The 25,551-nt window shown below is 37.9% G+C and overlaps 1 protein-coding gene across 5 annotated transcripts in view; it reads left to right on the top strand.

Annotated features, from left to right (window-relative positions):
• CCDC180 (coiled-coil domain containing 180) overlaps positions 1 to 25,551 on the top strand; it is a 154,117-nt gene that overhangs the window by 71,748 nt on the left and 56,818 nt on the right. For 3 of the 5 annotated variants that reach the window (XM_072632833.1, XM_072632832.1, XM_072632830.1), the window contains 11 exons: positions 93 to 237; positions 471 to 587; positions 2,899 to 2,997; positions 5,256 to 5,351; positions 11,364 to 11,530; positions 14,628 to 14,674; positions 14,792 to 14,876; positions 20,480 to 20,554; positions 20,725 to 20,791; positions 21,955 to 22,096; positions 23,990 to 24,150. In XM_072632833.1, the coding sequence (XP_072488934.1) occupies positions 93 to 237; positions 471 to 587; positions 2,899 to 2,997; positions 5,256 to 5,351; positions 11,364 to 11,530; positions 14,628 to 14,674; positions 14,792 to 14,876; positions 20,480 to 20,554; positions 20,725 to 20,791; positions 21,955 to 22,096; positions 23,990 to 24,150 (1,201 nt within the window). Of the gene's footprint in view, positions 1 to 92; positions 238 to 470; positions 588 to 2,898; positions 2,998 to 5,255; positions 5,352 to 11,363; positions 11,531 to 14,627; positions 14,675 to 14,791; positions 14,877 to 20,479; positions 20,555 to 20,724; positions 20,792 to 21,954; positions 22,153 to 23,989; positions 24,151 to 25,551 lie in introns of all 5 variants that reach the window. The other 2 variants (XR_011972244.1, XR_011972245.1) reach the window with 2 other exon arrangements.

Below are 25,551 nucleotides of genomic sequence, written 5' to 3'. Positions count from 1 at the left end.
TTGACTCTGGCCTTTATATCCAGTAACTAGAAAATTCAAGAAGAGGGGGATGTTCCCACTCAGTGGCTTTTATTATTCTTACTTACTTTCAGGTTGTTTTCAGAGGGAGGGAACTTCTCTCCTGATGAAGTGGCTGGATTTTGTAGTCGACTAGAAAAGGAATCCTTACGGATTGAATTTGTTGAAAGTTTCATCATGATGAAAATGGAGAAAATGGAGTGTGAATACATAGAGCAGGTGAGCACATCTTTCTTGACCCACAGTTGGGAGTTCAAATGCACCAGTCACTGACATTTTGCATTATTCTAATGTAAATGTATTATCTTCTAGGTTTTAAAATTTGAGGATATATGGTTGATTGGTTTTAAATTCAGGCGGGAAATTCAAATCAATTTCCTCCCTAGATGTTTCTTATGTTTGGAAAAATTAGAATTAGGCCTATGCTCTCTACTCTTTATCTTTCTTTGTAGGCAAATGAGATCATCAACAAATTTGAAAGCAAATTCCATAATCTGTCGGTGGATCTCGTTTTTATAGAGAAAATCCAGCGATTCATGACAAATCTACAAGCGAATATCAAGGCAGAGGTAGAATTTCTTATTTCTTTTACTAATGGGCAGATGCCATTTATTTTATCTTAGGGATTTCTGGCCAGCTGTAGAGAGAAGTGGGTAATATTGATAAGGAAGGGAATGTGAGACCCTTTGAGGAATTTCACAAATGAGTGACTAACTACCAGCAGTTTAGGGTTGTGCTAGCCATGGCAAGCCTGGCACCTAACTAGGCTCATGGCTCTGGCACCATCATCTTCTTCTTTTTCTACTTTAGGAAGACTTAAATCTGGAAAAAAGTGGGAGGGAAAGGGGGCATTTTCACTAGCTACCCTCAGGAGCAACAAATGAATGACATGAAATGGCCTAGAATGAATTGGCTTTGCCTGTGGTTTATCAGATTACTTGACTAGAACAAGGTGCTCATGAGCTTCTGAGTTTATTGTCCAAAGAGAGAGTTAAATTTGGGATCCTGTGATGGTCACAGAATGGCCCAACCAACTCTCTCACTATATCCAATGACAGACATTGGCCATAACAGGGACTGTGAGTAAATTAGAGTGGATCAGCACAAATTGATCAACATTATTAGAAAAAAGAACTCAAAGTTTCCTTAACAGCTGGTCATATTATCTTCAGTGAAAAGCAGTATATTTGGGACATGTATGATGTCTAGATATGGTCAGTGGAACACATAAATTTTATTTGCTTGATAAATGTTGAGTTATCCCTTTTAATATATAAGACAGTCACAACCTCCCTTGGATATACCTCATAAAATTTTATATGTGGTAGCTCCCACCACAACCCACTCCAGCTCTAATCCCCAACTCTATTCCAATGCCCTCGTTTTACAAATGGCAAACTGGGGTTACTATGGGTGAAGTGACTTGCCCAAGATGACACATTTATTTAGTGGCAGAGCCTGGATTAGATCCCAGATCTTGTGATTCCTAGACTAGCACCTATTACCAGTTATTCTTTTGGTAAATGTTAAGGTATTATAATGGCAGGTTCTTTAAAAGGGCCTGAGTGGTCTTTTGAGTTTTTGATGCTCCATAGCCATACTGATCTTAAATGCAGATATAGACGTTTTAAAAATTTCAAATGAAGATAAAAATTAGCATAGTCCTTTTGGTCTTCTCTGGACCTATGATTTCATTTGAGGAAAATCTATCTAGCAATGCAGATCAGCAATTATTCTTCAACTTAGACTCTTAGAGAATTGCCAAAGCCCTGTTAAATAACATGTCCCATAGGGTTTAAGTAACTTGCCCACAATAACACAGCCAGTACAACAAGACTTGACCTCAGGTGCCAGGCCTAGAGGCCTGTGTGGGCTACCCGAGTCTTCTTACCTCACCTCCGAGGTCTTCGGCTGGCCACACCGGATGCACATATGAGAGAAAGGACGTTCCAGAGTCGAGCAAGGGTTGAGCTTTATTTCAGGGTCTGGGTTACAAGTGCAGGGGGGTCTTCCTTAGGAGGAAGAGGGGGAGATTTCCTAAGGAGGCTAAGATCTTAAGGGATTGGAAGTAGAAGTACAAGCGGGGAGAGAGGGGGAGGGGAGAGAGAAAAGAAGAAAACGGAGCCTACTGTCCTCTTGGCTCCTCACGTGCTAAGAGAGCTTTCAGGCTTCCTCAATCCTACTTAACCTTCAGCCGCACAGTTTGCATCTCAATACCATGCTGTTAGATAACAATAGTGTGCCCAGATCCAGGACGACCTCGAGGGCAGGGAGACTCCACCCATCACGTATCTCCCGGGGAGAGGCGGAAATACCCGAGCTAGCCGAGCTAGCTCAGTCTGACCTTCTCGAATCCCCGCTGTTCATGGAGGGCCTCGTAAGACTCTAAGATTTAGAAGTCCCACTTTTACCCGCCTGAGACCGTCCACACGGAATTGAGCTTCCAATCCTCACACTCAGGTCTACTGGATTCCAAGAACAGCTCTGTGTCCAGCATACCACACTGTGTGGTGGTGAAAAGAACACACGCATATTCAAAAGAAACATCATTTGAATAAGTTTTTTAAGTTAAAAAATGCTTTTCATTGTTTCTCCAAGGTACTCATTAATGAGGAATAATCTAGCTTTTATATGATGTCACAACTGATGTTAAGTGTAACAGATTCTTCATACTTTTGTCTCATAGTTGAATGTGCCAGTTTTTTTCCTTGCTAATTTTGGACATCATTTCGAACTAGAATTTGAGGCTTAGGCCAAATGGAGAATAATAGCTTTTTTTCCCCATGTGTCAATTCATTTACCATAAAATGTATTTCAATGTATTTTTCTCAGCTCTAGATTATTCTTCTATAAACAAAGTCTAACCTTCTTCTTTTCCAGGTGTGCAAATCTAATTTTCAAACTGAGACACTAAATAATGCTCTACAAGAACTTCGCTACAAGATAAGTATTTGTGGTCAAGAATTTGTGGACCGAAAAGTAAGTGCCCAGTCCTATAGCCTGTGCCTACCAGGTTTTGAATCTGAGAGGTACCTACTAATAGATATAAAATTCTAAGGAGACTTGACTTATATTTGTTTCTAGAATATGGTAAGTCTCAGCTCTGGCTGAAAGGATTCAGAGTCTCCTCTTGGACTTAACTTTTTTTCTTGAAATCAATACAGAATAGAGGGAAATGTCCTCCCTAGAAAAGAAACTATGAGGTCCTTGCTGCAAGCCTCAGTGGTATGCCTTTTGAAATGTGAAATCAAATGAATTTATGGTTTTAAGTTCATCTCTGTCATAAAAAAAAATCACACCACTACTTTAATGTAATGAATAATCTTTGTCGTAGGAGGGTCTAGGACTAGAATTCTAGAAATATTGACTTCTTTCCCTTTATAGTAAGGCAGGGAGGAAGGGAAGATTTTCCAACTAGAAAAGTACTAAAGCCTGGAGGAGAGTTTAGGCTCCCAGGATAAGTGAAGGACCATCTGTTAAGAGGGAGAATTGACTTGACCATTTATGGGCTCAAGAATCCTTGTATTTTCTGTTATATGAAATCTCACCTCAGACACTTGACACTCACTAGCTCTGTGACCTTGGGCAAGTCACTTAACCCTAATTGCCTCATCTTGGGTCATCTCCAGGCATGCTGATGAATATCTGGTCACTGGATTCAGATGGTTCTGGAGGAGAAGTGAGGCTGGTGACCTGCACAGCCCTCCCTCATTCAAAACAAAGTCAAGTGCAAGTCATGTCATTATTTTCTCTGATGGCATGGTCTTCTTCGGCAATGAAGGATGAACACATACTACACAACTATAAGAAATAAAACCTGCCTTATATTAGATGTTTCATTGACATGAATCCTTACCCAGGACATTTTTTCTGGAAACTGAGACATGAGTCAAATTTGGACGTTCTCAGGGTAGACCTTAAGAGTGAGGATACAAGTCAAAGAGATTTGCATGAAAAGACCCTGAGTCAAAACAGTCTGTGGGAGTCCAAAGCAGTGATTCTGAGCTGTGGGTAATGCTTGACTTTCATTCAACTCCCAGCCAACTGCTTTGTTGTTTTTTGTTTGTATTGTTTCATTGGTTTTGTATTTTTTTTATTCCTTCTTTGTTTTGCAGATTTGGTCTTGGTATAATTTCTCTAACGTGGCATTAAATGACCCAGGTTCTAAGGAAGGAATTGTAGCATAGTGACCCTCCAGAAAGCAGCATGTCAAATGCTACCATTGCATCTTCAACTTTGCAGCATCTAGTCCCAATAATATTTTCTTTTTCAGAGCAGATATTGGCAGAGGAGACACAGGTCCCAGAAGGATATAAAAATAAACCTACACACTTATACCATTTTAGAATGGTTTGGAGTTACAAAGAAAATCCTGTGTGGGGTTTGTTTGGGGTCATTTCTTCAAAGCCTTTTAAACCTTTGCTTAGTGTAGGCAATTGTGAACTGAAAGAAGCAGATACATCACTTAGTGCATTGCCTTGTTTTTTACAAGAAAATATTATCATTGTTTATTTAGAAAATAATATATTCTTGGTTTCTCTTATTTGCTTCTTATGAATGTGAAATATCTCACAAGCAAAAATTAAGAGAAACAGATGCTTTTAAAAACATTTCAAGTCCCTTTCATTAATTGAAACTCTAGTAGCTCCCATTCTCTAAAGAATTATGTATTTTTCTTTCTCTCATATACAGGCTGCCCCAAGTGTTATTCATAACTTTTAGCCTCGTTCTTTGCATCATATGCCCAGCTACTATTTCAAATACAGTTGCTAATTTCTCCCTATCTCTTCAACTCACTTTGAACCTGGAATGTTCCTAAGCTGAGGCATCTTTCTTTCCTAAGCTTTCTTTAGTCTCCCTTCTCTGCTGGGATCTCTGAATAGGCTCAGAACTGTCAGAAGAGATATGTGTAGAGCAGTTGCATGTGGATCCAACTGTTCCTCCCCAGACTTTTCTCTTGTCTCCCTCCTCTAAGTAGCTCTAAACTGACTTTTTAAAGGGATGCATATTGTGTAATATAACTTCTGATACCAGCTGTTCCTAATGTACTTGGTCAAGACCCCCTCTCTCCAGGTGAACAAGCTCTCATTTTACCACGTCTTCTTAAAGGAGACAGATGTAGAACTCAAATATCTTCAAACTGCTAAACAAAGTTAGACATTTATTCCTATACAGTTCTAATAAAACTAAATTTTTTTTCTATCTCTCTACTTATTTTCTTCATCCCATGTCATAAGACTGTGAGTGCAGAAGACTTATATAGCTTTTCCAGACAGGTGGTGGAAAAACTAACCCAAAGGATTCAGTACCTCAATTGTTATTTGGATAATCAGGTAATAATCGTATCTCTTTTCCTAGGAAAGATGTGACTTAGCACTTCTGTGTCTTTCAACTCTGGGTGCTATGGGGGGCATCTTCAATTGGAGAACAAATTGCCTAATTTCCCTAAAAGATACTACAGGATTAAATAAATCTTACATGATCCATTGGTAGTCAACATGCATTTATTAAGTCCTAACTATGTACCAGGCACTGTGCCAAGCAATGGAATAGAAATACAAATAGAAAGCTAGTCCCTGTCCTCACAAAGTTTATATTGTAATGGGGAAAGACAATACATACTAGGAAACTAAAGGAATTAGAGGGCATTAGACCAAGACAGAGAAAATCCAAAAAAGTCAAGAGAGAATGCCTCTTTAAAATGAAGGTTCTAGGAATCAGCCAATTAGAGGGAAAATACAAAGGGCAGAGGGCACTTCTAATGAGTAAAATTCAGGGGTGGAATGGGCCTCCAGGGTGAAGAGTTGTCTAGGCATCCTGGAGAAAGTCTAGGAGAGACAGAAGGGACATGAATCTTGGAAAAGAATGAAAATGTCTTCTTTTGATGTTAGGGGGTGGGTGTCCAGGATCTAAAGTATCAACTGTATATTGATAGTAAAACAATATGGCAGATTAAAAACATCTGAATGATATCGAAGATGATACTTTTGATATGCTAGAGGTAAACAGAGAGCAAATTTTGCCCACATCATTTTGAATACAACTCCTTAATTAGGGTTTTCTAAAAATAAAATTTTTATTGATATCTTTTCTCAGTATATTAAGAGCACCCCCAATATCAAAGAATAAAAAAGAGGGGATGGAAATTTTTCAACAAAATTAAGAAACATACCAAACCATCTGATACTTTATGCAGTGTTCTACCTTCATAGTGCTCTACCTTTGCAAAGAAGTGAAGAGAGGTGGACCTACCTTCTCACATTTCCTGTGGGACCAGGCTTGGTCATTTTATTTTCACTGCATTAAATTTTAGCTGTTTTTTTATTGTCGTTCCTATGTGTATTGTTTTCCTGATTCTGATTACTTCATTTTGCATCAGTTAGCATGTTGTCTTATGTTTCTCTATATTCATCACTTTTGTTTTTTTCATAATAATATTCCAGTACATTAAAGTACCACAACTTGTTTAGTTATTTCCTAATCAATGAACATCTACTTTGTTTCTAGTTCTTTGATACTACAAAAAATGCTAATGTAAAATTTTTGGTGCATAAGACTGGGAGTATTATTTTTGTCATTGACGCCCTTGAGATATATGCCTGGCAATGATATCTCCAGATGAATTGGTAATGGACATTTTAAGGACTCTCTTCACATAATTCCAAATTGTTTTCTAGAATTGTTGGGTCAATTCTCTATACCATCAATAATATATTAGTATGCCTTTCTTTGCACAACCCTTTGTAGTATTTTTAAAAAATAATTTAAAAGCTGTATTAGAAGCTTACTATATATGCCTAGCATGAGAAGGCTGGAAGAAAAATATGACAAAATTCCCTACCCCTAAAAATTTTTATAATCCAATTCAGAAGATGTATGCAGGCAAAATGATCAGATAAAAATTCAATTCACTTAGTTATTAAATTAAATAAGAATTAAAACTAATGAGAGAAACCATGAGAAAAACCAAACCAAAACAAACCACAAGAGAAAATAGTCTGCTTCATTCTACGTTGCAGTTCCATAGTTCTTTCTCTGGATGTGGATGGCATTTTGCCTCAAGAGTCTTTTGGGAATGTTTTAGGTCCTTGCATTGATGTGAAGGACGAAGTCTATCAGAAACAGACCTCACACACTGTGACTGTACAATGTTCTCCTGGTTCTGCTCCTTTCACTCAACATCCATTCATAGAAGTCTTTCCAGACCTGTCTGAAGTCTTCCTGTTCATCATTTCTTATAGCACAATAGTATTCCATTACATTCATATACCACAGCTTGTTCAGTCATTCTTCAGTTGATGGGCATCTCCTCAATTTCTACTTCTTGACCACCACAAAGAGTGCTGCAATAAAAATCTTTGCACATGTGGGACCCTTTGCCATTTTTATGATCTCTTTGGAATACAGTCCTAGAAACGATATTGCTGGGTCAAAGGGTATGCACATTTTTGTAGCCCTTTGGGCATAGTTCCAAATTGCTCTCCAGAATGGTTGGATCAGCTCACAGCTCCACCAACAATGAATTAGTGTTCCAACTCTCCCATATCTTCTCCAACATTTATCATCTTCCTGTTTTGTCATGTTAGTCAATCTGACAGGTGTGATGTGGCATCTCAGAGTTGTTTTGATTTGCATTTCTCTAATCAATAGTGATTTAGAGCATTTTTTCATATGACTATAGGTAACTTTAATTTCTTCCTCTGAAAACTGCCTGTTCATATCCTTTGACCATTTATCACTTGGGGAATGACTTGTATTCTTGTACATTTGACTCAGTTCTCTATATATTTTAGAAATGAGGCCTTTATCACAGACACTAGTTGCAAAAATTCTTTCGCAGCTTTCTGCTTCTCTCTTAATCTTGGTTGCATTGGCTAGCTAAAAGCTTTTTTCAAGTCAGCTCAGACTGAATTGGCTTTTTTGATTGCTTCTTCACACTGTTGATCCATATTGAGCTTGTGGTTCATTAAAACCCCCAGATCTTTTTCAGAACAACTGCTGTATAACCATACCTCTTCAACTTGTACTTGTGTACGTGGTTATTTTTTGTACCCAAGTATAAGATTTTATTACCTTTACATCCACGTTGAATTCCATCTTATTCAATTTAGCCCAACAGTCTACGCTCTCAAAATCCTTTTGGATCTGAGTATCATCCAATGTGTTCTCTGTCCCTACAACATTAGTTTCATATACAGATTTTATGAGCATGCCATCTATACTTTTATCCAAATCAATGATAACAGTGTCATACAACATAAGGTCAAGGACTAGATCCTTGGATATTCCACTGGAGATCTCCTGCCATGTTAACGTTGAACCACTAACAGCTACTCTTTTGAGTTTGGACCATCCGACTTGTTTTGACTATCTGATTATATCTGATTATACCATCATCTAATTCAAAGCTGTCAGACACACAGCATTCTACATAAGGCCACAACACTCCTGAACCAGATTAAAATGTAATTGGGAAATATTTAACAAAATACTTAAAAGTACAATAAAGCATAGATAATTAATATATGGTTTTCTAAGTCGCCACGTGGCCTGCGGGGATCCTTATATTCAGTCCCCATTTCTATTTGAGTTTCACACCACTGATCTAATTCATTTCTGCCCATATTCTCTGTAAGAAAAAATGAAATACTTCATTTAAAGTTTGGCTAAAATGGGGTTAAAATTTCTATCATCTACTATTTAATACTCCTGACCAAAAAAAAAAAATCAGGCTAATCTACTAGCATGTGTTCTTTATGAAACCATGGCTCTTTGTTATACCAACTTCCCTGAGTACCTAGTTCATGAGATAGGGGGGAAGCTTTGGTGAGGGAATCTGTGCAAAGGACTTTGAAAATTGTCCCCATACATTTAGAGCTAGGAAAATCTTAGAACCTGTCAAATTCAATCATGTCATTTTACAGATGAAGAAACTGAGGCACAGAGAAGTGAAATGATTTGCTCAAGGACACACAGCTAACAAGTGTCTGAGTCAGGATTTGAACACCTGATTCCAAGTTCAATGTGCTACAAGTCCAATCTACCACATCATGGTTCCAGTTCCCTTATTATGAGAATCTCCTCCAAATTCTATGAGTTACAAGGGGAATGGTTTCTTCCTGTCCTAATGCAACTGCATCTATAGTTGAACTGCCTTCTAATCTCCTGCTCTCCCATCTCTCCCATCTGAATTTGTCCCAGGGAGATTCTTAGTTAAGGCCCTAGGGGCTGAGAGGGTTCATTAATGGGTCTAGATTTGAAAATGTTGAAAAAAAATATTTTCAGATGTTGAGTTTAAGTTGCTAATAGGACAAGAGTTCAAGACTGGAGATACATATCTGTGAGTTAACTACAAAGAGATGATAGTTGTAATGAGCATAGATAAGCTCTCTGAGGGTAGTGAATATAGAGAAAAAAGAAAAGAAAATTGAAAATAATTTTGATAAACATGTTTATTCACTCATTCATTTCATAAATATTTATTGGATGCCTGCAATATTCTGAAGTGTGCTATACCCATGCTAAGCACTGTGGGGAATATAAAGTTGTACGGTATTTAAGATCATAAGACTTAGGGTTGGAAGAGACCTTAGAAGTCATCTAATCCAAACCCTGCTTTTACAGATAAAAACCTTGAGATTCAGAGAGGTTAAATTTTTAAAAATAATTTCTACCAATATCTTTTGTTTGTCATCATCTAAATTTCCCCCATTTCCTTCCCTTCCCCTTCCTAGAGAGCCATCCCTTATAAGAAAGAACTTTTTAAAAGAAGAAAAGAAAAAAAGAGGAAGAGGGTGACCCCCCCTCCAACAAAAGTGACCAATACATTGGAAAACATCTGACAACACTTGCAATGTTCCTATGCCCATAGACCTCGCCCCCATTTCTGCAAAGATGTGGGGAAGTGTCTTCTAATCTCTTCTTTGGGGTCAAGTTTGCTATCTGTAATTTTGCAACGTTCATCTTTTTATAACTCTGAGGTTCATTGTTGTCTTCGTTATGTATATTCTTTTCTTGGCTTTGCTTACTTCACCTGGTTTCAGTTCATATATGTTTTACCATGCTTCTCTACATTCATCCTTGCTGACAGCACAGTAATATGCCATTACATTAATTTACCATGATTTGTTTAGCCCTTCCCCCACCAATCAACATCTACTATTTTTGTGGTTCTTTGCTACCACAAAAAGTATTGTGGTATTTTGGTGTATTTAGGGCTTTTCTTTTTTTTTTTAATCATTGAACCTCCTTGGAATATATTCCTAGCAGTAGAATTGGGAGTTGGAGGGATGAGAAAGAGAAGATGGAGAGAAAGAATAGGTATTTATATAGCACCTACTATGTACCAAAAACTGTGCTAAGTGCTTTTTACAAATATTGAATCCTTACAAAATCCCCGCAAGGTAGATGCCATTATTGTCCCCATTTCGCAACTGAGGAAACTGAGGCAGGCAGCAGTTGAGTGACTTGACCCAGGACCACATAGCTAATAAGTGTCTGAGGTCAGAATTCGAACTCAAGTCTTCCTAACGTTAGGGCCAGCATTCTGTTTTCTGTGCTACCAATTGCCTCTAAAGAAAGAGATTAAGTTATTGGCCCATTGTTACTCAGTAAGTTGTAGAGCAAGGAAATTAACACATCATCTGAGTCTAAAAGCAACATCTTTCCCATTGTACCGCGCATCCTTCCCATGGCTCATGAATTCCTTTGTGACCCAAGTTTTCAGGGAGCTTATAATCATTAGATCTAGGTACTAATTTGTTGGGGGATGAGGGAGAAGGGAAAGAGGAAAGATTGGAATCTGAGTTAAAACTTTTAAATGTAGGAGAATCAACTAAATGAACCCCAAACCTAAAAATAACATTTTGAACCTAGTTTTTTTTCTAAGATACTTTAAGATGCTGAAATCAGTCAATCAACAAACATTTATTAAGTACCTACTCTGTGCTGGGCACTGGGCTAAGCACTGGGGATACAAAGAAAGGCAAAAGATAGTCCCTACTCTCCAAGAACTCAGTCTAATGGGGTGAGACAATTTGCAAACATCTAGGTACAAACAACTTATATACAGGATAAGGCAGAGGGAAGGCACTGGAATTAAGGGGGATTAGGAAAGCCTTCATGCAGAAGATGAAATATGATCAGGGACTTGAAGGAAGTCAATAAAGTTAGGAAGTAGAGATGAGAAAGAAGAGCATTCTATGCTTGGGAAAAGCCAGGGAAAATGTGTATTCTGAGCATTACTGGTCAGATTCTTAGGGTTATACTGTTTGCTCAACCTTCCTATAAACGATGCTGGAAATAGAAGGAGATTTTCTTCTATCTCCAACTCTCTCCTCTTCCAGGGATCTGGGGCAACTGCAGAGAAGGAAAGTATTATTTTCATATCTGTTGATGTTTCTGAAGAAGAAAACAGGCCAGAAATGGGTAAAGACATGCTTTTTCAGCCCAGCCGGATGGGAAAATCAATGCTTGATGATGTGGCTGTGGAGGTGATAAAAAACATCCTGCAGTGAGTCCTATTTTCTTTGACATTCAGTATATCATATTCCAGCTATGTTGTTGAGATTTTCTTCTTGGTTACTTATAAATTTATTGCTTTGTCATTTTAGTCTTACAGCTTGGTGGCTATATGTCTGTGTTAATTGAATCAAAGGTTCATCTCTGTTGATGTCCTATGAGTTTTATCTATAAATTGTCCTTTGTCTTCAATATTCCTGAGAAACTTTTGTCCCATGAAACATAATCATTATGAGACTGTTGGTTTACATTTTTCAAGGTGCCTGATCATGTTATTGCAAGCTCTGTCTTTTTTAATTTTTTATTTTTTGCAAAGTTTCCAAGCAATCTTCCAGCTTTTCAAATTTGTTTTACTTTTGTTCTGGTTTTAACCCATTGTTTTATTTATATTCTTCATGGATATTTCTATGCTGTTAAATTTCTTCATTTAATTTTCAGCCTTGATTTTATCTCATGATAATTTTGTTAATTTTACCCTTTTATTTCCCCCACTGTGCTTAATATCCATATTGCTGTGCCTTGTGTTAAATTTCAGCTTCATTTCTAGGGGTCTACTGATGGCATTTTATCAATATATTTTCCTTATGGCATCTTGGCTTCAATTTTCTGTAAACCATAATATTTATTGACTGCATTAGAACATTCTATGGTTTCTTATTTCTTTAATTGTTTCTTTTCCAAACCAAAACAAAAAACACTTATTAAGGTTTCTGGTAGTCCTACTTTTTTAAAGGGAATTTTGAAAGGAATATTAAGAAGATAGGGTTTCTTGTGACACTCACTTCTCCATCTTCCCTTTCCTTTGTCCCTGTGCCAAAGTTGATAATGTTGACCAGCCTTGCTTTTTAAAAATTTATTTAGTATTTATTTTTTCCATAGTTACATGCAAAAACAATTTTTAACATTTGTTTTTAAAACTTTGAGATCCAAATTCTCTCCTTTCTCCTTTCCCAGCACCCCTCACTGAGAAGGCAAGCAATTCCATATAGGTTATATAGCATACTCACATAAAACATATCCATAGTAGTCATATTGTGAAAGAAACCATAGGCAAAAAACTCAAGAAAAATAAAAGTTCTTAAAAGTATGATCCAATCTGGATTCAGACACCATTAGTTCTTTCTCAAGGGATGGATAGCATTTTCATCCCAAGTCCTTCAGAGTTGTCATGGAGTGTTATCTTTTTGAGAAGAATTAAATCATTCCAAGATGATCATCTGACAATATTGTTGTTACTTTGTACCTGGTACATTTCACTTTGTATCAGTCCGTGCAAGTCTCACCAGGTTTTTCTGAGAGCATCCTGCTCATCATTTCGTATAGTACAATAGTATTCCATCATAATTAGATACCATAACCCATTCAGCCATTCCCCAATTGATGTACAGCCCATCAATTTCTAATTCTTTACCCTCAGAAAATAGCTGCTATAAATGTTTTTGTTCATATAGGTTCTTTTCCTTTTTATTTTTTGGGGTTTTTTTAAATCTCTTTTGGGATTCAGACCTAGTAGTGGTATTGTTATGTCAAAGGGCATGCATGGTTTTATAGGCCTTTAGGCATAGTTCCAGATTGCTCTATAGAATGATTTAAGAAATTCACGACTCCTACAACAGTACATTAATGTCTTATTTTTCCCATAGTTTCCTTCAACATTTGTCATTTACCTTTTCTGTCCTATTAGCTAATCTAATAGGTATAAGGTAGTACCTCAGAATTATTTTAATTTGCTTTTTTCCCATCAATAATGGTGAGTTAGAATATTTTTTTATATGACTAAAGATAGTTTTGATTACTTCATCTGAAAGCTTATTATATCTTCTGATCATTTATCAATTGGGGAATGGGGTTGTCCAGACCTTCTTAATGTTTTTTTCTTCTGTGGTTTCTTTGACACAACATTCTCATCTTACCTTTCTACTTTTTCTTTGTTTCTTTTTCTCATTCCTCCCACCCCCAAGTTTAGGATTTTTTTTCAAGTCCCTGTCCTTGGCCCTCTTTTCTCTCCCTTAGCAATCTCATCCATCAGTCATTCAGGTGATAGATCAACAAAATTAGGTGCCTGCTATGTCAAGTCAAGTCAACAAACATTTGTTAAGTGTATCCCATGATGGGCACTATTCTAAGTGCTGGAGGATACATAAAAAGGCCAAAAAAATTCTCCCTGTTCTTAAGGAGCTTACAATCTAATGGGAGAGATAACAAGCTGACAACAACATATAAACTATAGATATGTATAAAAATATACATTTATATTCATATATACAGAATAAATTGAAGATAATCTCAAGAGAAAGCCATTAAGTACCATTAAGAGGTACTGAGGAAAGCACTTCTTGCAGAAGGTGGGATTTTAGATGAGACTTAAAGGAAATCAGGGAAGAAAGAAGATAGAGACAAAGAGGGAGTGAATTCTAGGCATGGGTGACAGCCTGCCAAAAAAAAAAATGTCCAGAGTCAGAAAATGGAGAGTCTTGTGCAAGGAAGAGCAAAGAGGCCAGTGTTACTAGATTCTGGAGCAGGGATGTAAGGCATAAAAAGGCTTTAAAAGCCAAACAGGATTCTTTATTTGATCCTTCAGGTACATTGGTTAAGCCCTGGAGCCCAAAGATAAGAATGAAACAGTTCACGATCTCAAAAAGTTTGCATTCTTTTGGAAGAAACATCATGGCACAGTGGGTAGGGCATAGGATAAAAGTCAGGCAGACCTGGGTTCAAATCCTGTCTAGCTGTATGATGCTAACTTTTCTGTACCTAGTTTTTTCATCCCTAAAATGAGTGGCTAGATCTCAATGAACTCTTAAGGTCCCTTTCAGCTATAAATATATGATCCTAAGTAAATATATTAAAGTATGAGGTAATTGGGGGGCACATCTACTCTCATAACTACCTTTCATTTCTATGCCAATGATCCTAGCTCCAGGTCAATGTTTTTTGTAACCTACTAGAAACATGGATATCTTTCCAATCCTTCAAACTCATCATAATCACAACTGAATTCCTTACCTTCCTCCCCCAAAACAAGCAGGCAAGCAAACAAAGCCTGTTCCTCTTTCAGGAAATCTCAGAGCTCTTCCTTTTGGTTTCAGACTCCCAGAGCCAAAACGTGATCGAGAGCATGGCACCAAGGGTAAAGGTATGTATAAGCTTCAGGATAGAAAAAATTGGATGTCAGGAATCCTAAGAATGCTTTCAACTTTTGGGAAAGTACTGGAAAATATCCCAAATGTTTTGCTATTTTCATCATCCAAAGGGAAACGTCCAAGACGACGGACTGAAAGCATCATCACAACGCTGAAGAAGGTCACATCTACAGCCAGTAACATCTCACAGCTAAGGTAGGAGTTGTGAAATACAAAATTGTCCCTTCTTTCTACCCTGCCTTCCTCACTTCCCTTCCCTCCTTCCTTTCAACCCTCCCTTTACCTCTCCATACTTTTCTTACCCAGTTTCTACTGGTTCTTCATTTCTTCTTCTCCAGCACATTGGCTATATCAGCCCTGCCTTCCCCCCCTTCCCTAATGGGCCTTTATTTATTTCACTTTTCAGTCATGTCCTTCTGTCTTTGCTCTTTTATCAACCATAAACTAACTACTGTAAGCCAGACAAGCTCAAAAGTATCCTCTTCCTAGGGTTTGCCACCAAAATAGACTGAATTACGGGAGACTGGGGGAGTTTGTGCTGCTCACAACCTGGCACAGTGGAAGGAGTCGCTAGGCTTGGAATTCTGAAAACCTGAGTTTGAATCTTGCCTCTTGGTACTTGCTAGTCATTTGACTGTGCACAAGTCACTTAACCTTTCTGAGACTCAGTGTCCTTGCAGGTAAAATGGTTATAGTTATAACTATAATACCTACTTCTCAGTAGTGTTGTAAGGCTTACATGAAATAACGTGTAAAATACATTGGTCATTTTAAAATGCTCTATAGATATCCATTATTAGAATTATCTTAAGATTCTCCCAGCCTTGATCTTTTATCAGAATATTTCCTTTTCATACCATTATCAGTGCTAAGACTTCCTACAATATTACTGAAGGTGGGAAAATATTAAGGATAAGAATTAGACCTATAAATTCATTGATATAAGGAACTCCCAGTTTTGTAAACCCCCTCTACCAATGTAGGTTGGCAAATTCCCTGCAATTTAATAGTGTTAGATAGTTGTCTAGAGTACTAAGAGGTTAAGTGACTTGCTCAGGGTCACGTAGCCAATATATACCAGAGATGAGACTTAATCTCATGTCTTCCCAACCTTGAGGTCAGTTTTCTCTTCATTATTCTACTCTGCTTCTCAAAATGAGTACATTTTTTTTTACACTGGATTTTGGAAGTATGAGCTTATCCTAAGGAAATATGGAAGGTATTAGCATATTTTCCAGGTGGTTGAATGTCAAAAAACCTCAGAGCATTCTCACAAGATTCATTCTGATCATGTTGCCGTAGAATCCTTTAGACCAGATGTATCTGCCCTAGAACCAGATTAAAACATAATGGTGAAACATTTAACATAATAAATAAAAATTCAATAAAATATAGATAACATTACACTTTAAAACTAAGTTGATCTGTGGCCAGCAGGGATCCTTATGTATGGACTAATAGCCACATTTCTATTTGAATTTAATTCAATTATACTGAATTAAATATGAATTTGATATCACTGCCTTAAACTAATGTCACTAACTATTCTCTTTATTTTTTAAAATATTTATTTTATTTTTCCCTAATTACATGTTAAAACAGTTTAATAGGTTTTTAAGTTTTGTGTTCCAAGTTCTATTGCTCCTCCCTCTCTGAGACAATAAGCAATCAGATATGTTATACATGTGAAATCATGAAAAACAATTCCACATTAATAATTTTGTACAAGAAGATTCAAATAAAAGAAAAAGAATAAAAGAAAGAAAGTGAAAAATGGTATACTTCAGTCTGTATTCGAACAGTATCAGTTCTTTCTCTGGAGGTGGATAGTCTACTTCATTAGTCCTTTGGGATTGTCTTGAATCACTGTATTGTTGAGAATGGCTAAGTCATTTACAGCTCATCATATAATATTGGGGTTACTGTGGACAACATTCTCCTGATTCTGTCCACTTCACTTTGCATCATATCATGTAAGTTTTTCCAGGTTTTTCTGAAATTGTCATTTCTTTTGACACAATAATATTCCATTTCTATCATTTACTATAGCTGCTTAGCCATTTGATGGGCATCCCTTCACTTTCCAATTTTTAGCCACCACAAAAATAAATATTTATATACAAATAGGTCCTTTTCCTTTTTTTTTATATCTTTGGGATATAGACCTAGTAGTGGTATTGCTGGATCAAAGGGTACACATAATTCCAGATAGTTCTCCAGAATGGTTGGACCATTCACTATTTCACCAATAGTTTATTAATGTTACCTATTTTTCCTCATCCCCTCCAGCATTTGTCATTTCTGATAAGTCTGAAGTGGTACCTCAGAATTGTTTTACTTTGCCTCTGTCTAATCAATAGCATTTTTTCATGTGACTGAATATCTTTCATTTCTTTTGAAAACTGCCTGTTCTTATCCTCTGACCATTTATCAATTGGGGAATGGCTCTTATTTTTATAAATTTGGCTCAGTTCTTTCCTGTGTTTAAGAAATAAGGCCTTTATCAGAGAAAATTTTTTAATATTACTACATTGTCGTGGTACCTTTTACCAAAATATAGTTTCCCTGATTATTTCTTTTAATTAGATCTATTTTTGCTCTTGCTTAGTCTGAGATCATGATTGCTACCCCTACCTTTTTTTACTTCAGCTGAAGCATAATAGATTCTACTCCAGCCCTTTATTTTAACTCTATGTGTGTCTTTCTGTTTCAAGTATGTCTCTTGTACATGATATATTATTGAATTCTGGTTCCTAATCCATTTTGCTGTCTGCTTCTGTTTTATGAGTTGGTTCATCCCATTCACATTCACCATTATGATTACTGTTTCTCTCCATCCTATTTTCTTTTGTTTATCTTCTTCTCTCTTTTTATCCTGTCCTTCCTCAAAAGTCTGTTTTGCTTCTGACTACTGCATCCCTTAATCTACTCTCTCTTTTATCACCTCACCCCCCACCCAATATCTCTTATACCCTTCTCCTCCTATATCCCTCTTGGGTAAGATAGATTTCTATACACAACTGAATGTGTGTATATAAATCTTTCCTTTTTGAATCAATTCTGCTGAGAATGAGGTTCAAGAATTTCCCATCCCCCCATTTTCTCTGCTGCTATAAAGGCTTTTTCTTGTGTGCCACTTTTATGTGAGAAACTTTCCCCCATTCTACCTCTCTCTTCCCTCTTCTCCCAGTGTATCTTTCTTTTTCACCCCTGCAATTTTTTTTTGAGGTCATTCCAACACAATTAACTCACACACATGCGCTTGGTCTATATAGACTTCTTCTAACTGCGCTAATACTGATAAAGTTCTTATGAGTTACATATATCATCCTCCTATACGAGAATATAAACAGTTTAACTTTATTGAGTCTCTTATAATTACTCTTTTCATGTTTGTCTTTTAATGTTTCTCTTGAAACTTGGGTTTGAATGTCAGATTTCCTATGCTGATGGAAGTCTTCCATTTCATTAAATGTCTTTTTTCTCCATGAAAGATTATACTCAATTTCACTTGGTTGTAATCCTAGCTCCTTTACCCCTCAGAATATCATATTCCAAGCATTCCAGTCTTTTAACATGGAAGCTGCTAAATCTTATGTATCCTGACTGTGGCTCCATGATATTTGAATAGTTTCTTTCTGGCTCTTGCAATATTTTCTCCTTGATCTGGAAGCTCTGGAATTTGACTATAATATTCCAGGGAGTTTTTATTTGAGGATCTTAATCAGGAGATGATTGATGTGTTCTTCCAGTTTCTATTTTACTCTTCTAATTTAAGTATTAGGGTAATTTTCCTTGATAATTTCTTGAAATGTGATGTCCATACTCCTTTTTTGATCATGGCTTTCAAGTAAACTAATAACTTTTAGATTATCTCTTTGAGGCTTTGCTTATAACTGTTTTCACATTGTTGTTGTCTTCTAAGTTTATATTTTAGTCTTCCCTGTCACTGTAGTAACTTTTTGTGGTCAAGTTGTTTTTGTTGTTTGCTCATTTTCCCAGACTGTTTATTGACTCTGAGCTTTATGTAAAATTGGGCTCTGCTCACCTAGGAGTGGGGAGGCACTATGCCAAGCTTCCGGCTTTTTGTGCTGCTCTTTTCAGAGCTGGTTCTGCAGGTCTGCAAGTTTTCAATGCTTCCAAGGTGGTGTTACCCTGGGAGAGGTATTGTAGCTGCTCTCTTGGTCTGCCCTCTGAGTGCTCCTCTTGGCCCTGGGAATGTGACCAGGGTCCCTGCTCCCTTGTGACTGATCACAAGTGCTTCTCTCTGTCCTGGAATGGTGACCCAAAACTGCTTATGGGCAACAGAGTTGCCAATCAGTGGTAGATGCTCACACTGCCAGCAAAGGATCCCCTGTAATCTCTTTCTGGCCAGTTGTCTGACTCTCTTATGTCTCTGGGCTCAGCTGTCCTGAAGCTGTTGTTGCTACTTTTTCAGCTACCTCCAAGGTCCACCACTGGTATTCCTGCCAAGTTCAGGCCTGTGCTCATCCTGATGTTGCTGACCTCTCCTGCAACTACTAAGTTGTCTAAGGCTGAAAAAAAAAATTCCTTCTGACATTTTGTTACCTCTGCTACTCCAGTGTTTGATATGAGGCATTATTTTAAAGTTGTTTGGAGGGGAATGTTGGGAGAATTTAGCTGGCTCCTGGCCTGTGCACCCCATACACTTCTTTATTTCAGTTGTACCTCTACACTTAGCTAGCAGACAAATGAATACTCTTGGTCACAAGGGGGACTGATTGATAGTGTGTGGATACCTTGGCCAAATTAAGAATATTTTATATATATACATATATATGTGTGTATATATATGTGTATATATATACATATGTATATATATAATATGTATTATATACATTATATATATTAAAGGAGTTTATGATGTGCATGAAGTGTATAGATATATTAGACCTACACAGTCCTGCCATCATTAGCAGCACATTTGGACCAACTGAGCTAACCAGCCTCTCTCATCAAAACTGCCACCTGACACAAAAGGAAGGTCATATTTATTCTTCTTGTTACTGAATGGTTTGTTTTCATTTAAAAAAATGTATTGCTGTAATCAATACACTCATCTGGACCTGTCATTCCAATATATGGTATTTTTAAAACAAGCCAAAAAAACCCAACCTTAAACTCCTGGTAGAAATTCTTACGCTGAATTATAATTGATTCTATTGTCCTTTGCCTTTGTAGAAAGTTGATACAAGAAGTGTTCCTTTAATTAGTGTTTCTGTTTCTTTTGTGTAAACGCAGTTGATGGCATTATTTATTTCATCCCTCTATGTCCTTTTACAGAAACCCACTGCATAAAGTCTTGCTTGCTTTATTTCCAGAAAAAAAATTCTATAGACAAAAACGTCCGCTTTCTTACATGAGATGAAGCCTATCCTACTCTTCCTGCCCCCAACTCCCTCTCCCCTTTGCATTTTTTGGCCTCAGCTGCCTGAAAACTTACTTCCAAATTCATTGTCCACAAATGGTCATCATGTTTATTAATTCTAAAGCCTAGATAAATATGATGTCTCATCTTGGGCTGATTCCACATGCAAGCCCTTTTCAAAATAGGCCAGGAATGAAAATTTAAATAGATTAGAAACTACAGGAGATATTTGGGATTTTCAGTACTAAATTTGGTTGTAAGCTATCATTATGCAAACAGAAAATGGCTTCATAGTTCCCTAGCTGATGCATCAAAGAGAAAAGTATCCTTACCCTCAGAGAAAGTCAGTTGTGGTTTTTTCCAATAATGGGACCTTTCTGAATTCAACGAAATGCCTATATTTTTTCAGTGCCTTACGATACTCTCGGCCAAACCGACTAGACAAGAAGTATCAGGTGTTTGGAGAGAAACCTGAACGTACTGAGTAAGACAGCTTTCATTTCAATCCCATAAGTATACTTTATTTAACCCTTACTGGGGATGTGGCAATCAAGTACATATGATCAATCAGTTTGGTTTGATTTAATTTGAGAGATCAGTACCAATATATATAATGCATGTCTTTTCAGCAGTCTTCCTTCTGTTTGGTTTCAGGCATTTTAAAGGCATCATCCATTTACTTCTCTGGGAGGGCAATGACACTTTGCTTTCAGTAGCAGAGGTAAGGAATTCTGTCTCCTACCACATTTTGGATTCTACTGTGTCTTCACTCTACTGGTGTGTCCTTGATTTGGTTAACTGATTGCACCACGTGCAAGAAAGTCACGGTCCATAGAATTGTGGAGAATCAGAGATTGTCAGAGCTAAAAAGCAACTTAGAATATAGAATGTAGGAACTGGAAGGAACTTCCAGTTAGAAATTGTGAGAACTGAAAAAGACCTTACACAGCATCCACTGTGTACTTATTGGACAGACTATGGAGAGGCTGTGGTGGTGAAGGTGTATCAGTGAGAGGGACAAGTCTAGTGCCCAAATCTCCTGATCCTTAATAAGGTGTCTTTCCCCTTACACCAGCAGTTCTCGAACTTTTTGGTCTCAGAATCCCTTTGCACTCTTGAAAATTGCTGAGGACTCTCAAAGAACTTTTGTTTACCTATGTTATATGGGCAGCTAGATGGTGTAGTGAATTGAACACTGGCCCTGTAATCAATCAGGAAGACCCGAGTTCAGATGTAGCTTCAGACACATGCTAATTGTCTGACCTTGGACAAGGAGGAGAACTAAGAGAGGGGTGCCCTGAAAGCCTAGAGCAGGCGTGGGGGACCTGCAGCCTTGAGGCCACATGTGGCTCTCTAGGTCCTCAGGTGTGGCCTTTTGAGTATATGGATTCAGTCATTCAGAGACAAGAGAGGAGTGAGTCGTCAGCAGTTTCAGAGGTTGCAGAGAGAGCAAGGAAAGTGAGGATTAAGGAAAAAATCCCAGGATTCAGGAACCAAGAGATCATTAGTGACTGCAGTTAGCAGTTTCAGTGGAATGAGATTGGAAGCCAGATTGTAAGGAGGGGTTAAGAAGGGAGTGAGAGGAAAGTGAACATACTATTATAGAGGGCTTTTTTGAGGAGTTTAGCACATATTAAAATTGTAGGTCAAATGCTTTGCAGTCTTAAAGTAACAAAGGTAAGTTGTTTTATCATGTCTGCTTTCTTCTGGGATTATTCACAAAGATGAATAAAATGTGGGCCCTGTCTTTGAGTAACTAACTCAATAGCAACTTCATAACCCCTGAAGCTGCTCAGACAATTCTGACCATTGAAAATGTTTTTAATTTTTTTATATTTTTACATTGATTATTATTGAGAATATTTTTATCTCTATTTTCTGTAGGATTTTTACCGTAGAGAGAAACATGCTGTCACGAGGCCTGATTACATGCAGGATACTTTTGACCAATGTGCTGAAGTATTTGGGAAGAAACTCATAGACTATGAGAACCAGGCAGATGAATACCATAATGCCTGTCTCATAGGTACTTGGAAAGTTGTTGTCATCTGCTTCTATAAAATTCCTTCATTCATTCCTTCAGTGAGCATCTGTTAAGCTCCAATTATGTGTGATGTGCCACATTCAGCCTTGGGGGAAGATACATAGGTAGACAATACAGTTATCCCATCCATATCATGACGGTGGGGTGGGGTTAAGGGCATGGCACCCCCAGGATTTGAAAAATCCATGTAAAATTTCTTGACCCTCCCTTCGTATCAGAGAAGTCTGAATTATTATGGTATTGAAAGATAAAATATGTTGATATCATACAATACTATAAATATATTTTATGCATCTCTGAGTTTCTAAACTTTTTCTGCCTTGTCTGCTGGCTTTCACATCTGAGGCTCCTGCAAAACTCCCCCCAAATTTCCATTTAATTTCTTATGCTGACCCGTGATATATCAAAACTCCAAAGAAGAAAGTCATGATGCGAAGGGATAACTGTACATGGCCTCTGTGTTCAAGGAGCTAAAACCAGATAGTCCCCTCTGGTGTTGCTTCAACTCACACTGAGGGGAGGTGTCTCCTGGAGGGATGACTTCCACTTGAGGTTTAAGGGATATTGAAATGGGTTTGCACTTGTTAATCTGTAGTTCATGAGTGCCTACCCTATATGTTTGTCTTTAATAGTCAGTAAACACAAATAGCTCAATGCAAAGTCATATACATAGTAAAGGATATCTATACAACATCCCCTCCCCCCAATAAAACTGGGGGTGGGGCAGGATATACATAACATCAGTAGAAAGAGTGGACAAAATTTTAGAATATGCTTGGCTTTAGATACACACAGGCCTAATACACATTACCAAGCTAATTCCTGCCTCTCTTACTGCTGGGCCCCACGTCCTTTATTTCCTTGGAGTGTCTCATGTTCTTCCCACTCGGATGTAGTATTTTCGTGGCGGGTCACTCAGCTGAGGCCCTTGACCCTCTCCTCTCCTTCTCTCAAGTTAGTTCTCTCCTAAATCCATGGGCATTGTCTTCTCAGCAGCCAGAGGTCACGTTCCCCGAAACTTTTCTATAACCCCAATTCTGTATCTGTCTCTCTCTTGGTATGAAGTCTCCTACTTAGCTTACTCCACTGTAAGATACCATTGCTGACAGTGAGGAGTGGGAAAGAGAATCTCTCTCCCCTCCCACGATACCCTCTGATACACCACAAACTGCAAAGGTGCTTCTAGCCTTACCTCCTCCAAAGGCAATCAGGGATGTGGGCAATCTTTAGCCAGTCAACAGGCAGACAACTTACCAAGTGCAGTGAGGAAATTTCTTTGTATTTTGTAAAGCAGTAACAGGGCATAGACACATTAGCTCCTCTTGCTTTCTGTGATTCCTTCCTCTGAGATAAAAGTGGGGGGAAAGAAAAGGAAAGGAATTTAAGGGGAACTGATTTTCCCCCACTTACACAGATGTTAAAAATAACCTATATTTAACATGGACAATCAGGATTCTGTGTTATAGCATCTTCAGAGATTCTGTGTTCTTAAGGAAAATCTCAGAAATATATTTCCTCTGGAAAATTGTGTGGTATCTTATAAAATGGAAGTCTTGAGAATGTGCTATCAAAAGCATAGAAGAACAACGTGGCACTTCTTGAAAAACTAGATTGTTAGTTTATATAGTAGCCAGTAACTAGTACAACTATCTGTGATAGAAAAACTCCTACTAATCAGTGGGAAGAATTCTTGACTTCAGTAACCTTTGACATTTAACCTGAAATCCAGAGCCTGTGTAGGTCATTATAATATCTTTGTGAAGAAAGGACTTTGCTTTTTGTAGTTTTTGAGACATCTGTTGAGTCATTATGGGTATTTAAGTTCATGAGGCATCTGGTTGAACTGTAAGCTGTTCTGTCTGTCCCTTCTGATAGAGCTGCGGGAACAGCTGAAGGAACTTGAGGAGCAGCTGCCTCACGTGGCTCATCTTGTCATGGAAAGCTTTCTCCAGCGAAACTGGGAGACCCTTCAGTCCAGCAAGGCTGAGATCCAGGGACACTTCAAAGAACAGCTCGATCAGTGGATAAAAATCAGGGTGGGTGTCTCAGGCGACTCACAAGACTTCCAGTAGTCAAGATTGTGAGCATTTCCTTGAGCCCTTTGAGACACAGGCATTGATTGCATTTGTTAGTCCACCTTTTTGCTTTTGGAAACTAAGGTGCTTGTAACATCAAAACACAAGTTTGTAACATGCTTTTGTCTTCCCTCCAGGAAGCATGGGCTTGCCTTGAACTTTCCCTTTTCTCAAGTTAAAATATTTTAGGTATAATGACCATTAGACTATGGTTCCTTGAGAGTCCTTCTGCCCTTTTATCGTAGCATAGTGCCTGGTACATAATAGGGGCTTAATAATTGCTTATTGGACTAGAGAAAACATCTCTTTTTAGAGAGACACCATGGAGTAGTGGATAGAGCATATAACATGGAGGCAAGAAGACATGGGTTCAAACCCATTTCAGACACCTTATCTGTATACTCCTGGGCAAGTCATTAGCTCTCTGGGCCTCAGTTTCCTCATAGGTAAAATGAGGAAGTTGGACTTGATCACCTTTAAAAGCTTCCTTTCTCTTAATCTAAGATCCTATGATCTTCTACCAGGCAGGTCCTCATCCAGGACAGAATTTTCTTCCATTAGCAAGACTTTTCTAGGAGCAACTCATTAAAAAATGCAAACATATTTTATACTATGATCCCCAAAGCATAAGAGATGCCCTCAAGGGCATTTTTAAAAATGAATATCAGACTTACTGTGACCTGAAAGCAGTGACCAAACTTGGCCAACCGGAGAGAAATTATATCAATAAAGAGACTAGAGGACAGTTAACTGCTAACCAGATTAAGATCTTTGGAAGGTTTTACCTCAAGAAGCAGTAAATATCAGCAGCGGGTCTTTAGGAAGGAGGGACAGATTTCATCAGAATGAGGTTTAGTGCTTCTGTTTGCTCCTTAGGCCCTCCCACACCCATTCTTTGGAAATTGTGGACTAAGGATAACCTTTTGTCCTAGAACTTAAAGCTCTTGAGCATTTTGCACCTAGAAGAAAAAAATGGAGAAAGCCTGAGGCAAGGAGGAGACATGAGCAGCCAGCTTCCAGCCTCAGCAAGCACAAAGGAGTGGGCCTGGGCAAGATTGGGAAACTGTGCAAATGAATTTTCTTTTCTATCCTTTGTTAGTCAGTTCCCCTCAGTTTCCTTTCCAGTACTTTCAGCCCTTTGGAAGAGCTACCAAAACATGCTCCCCCTCCCTAAGCCTTATCCTGACCCTCATGGAAGACAGATGGTTGTCTGAAGTTCTACCCTATATCTTCCACGCGTGGATGAGTCCCTCTGCCTGTCCAAGACTGATTACTTTAATAAATTAAATAAATATTATTAACCACCTACTACTTAGGGCAGAGAAGTTGTTCAGTGCATAGATGCGGGGCCTGGAGTCAGAC

The sequence above is a fragment of the Notamacropus eugenii genome, chromosome 1 (assembly GCF_028372415.1).
Source record: "Notamacropus eugenii isolate mMacEug1 chromosome 1, mMacEug1.pri_v2, whole genome shotgun sequence".
Lineage (NCBI taxonomy): Eukaryota > Metazoa > Chordata > Mammalia > Diprotodontia > Macropodidae > Notamacropus > Notamacropus eugenii.
The sequence above is the reverse complement of the archived record's forward strand: the minus strand, read 5'-3'. Positions and strand labels throughout refer to the sequence as shown.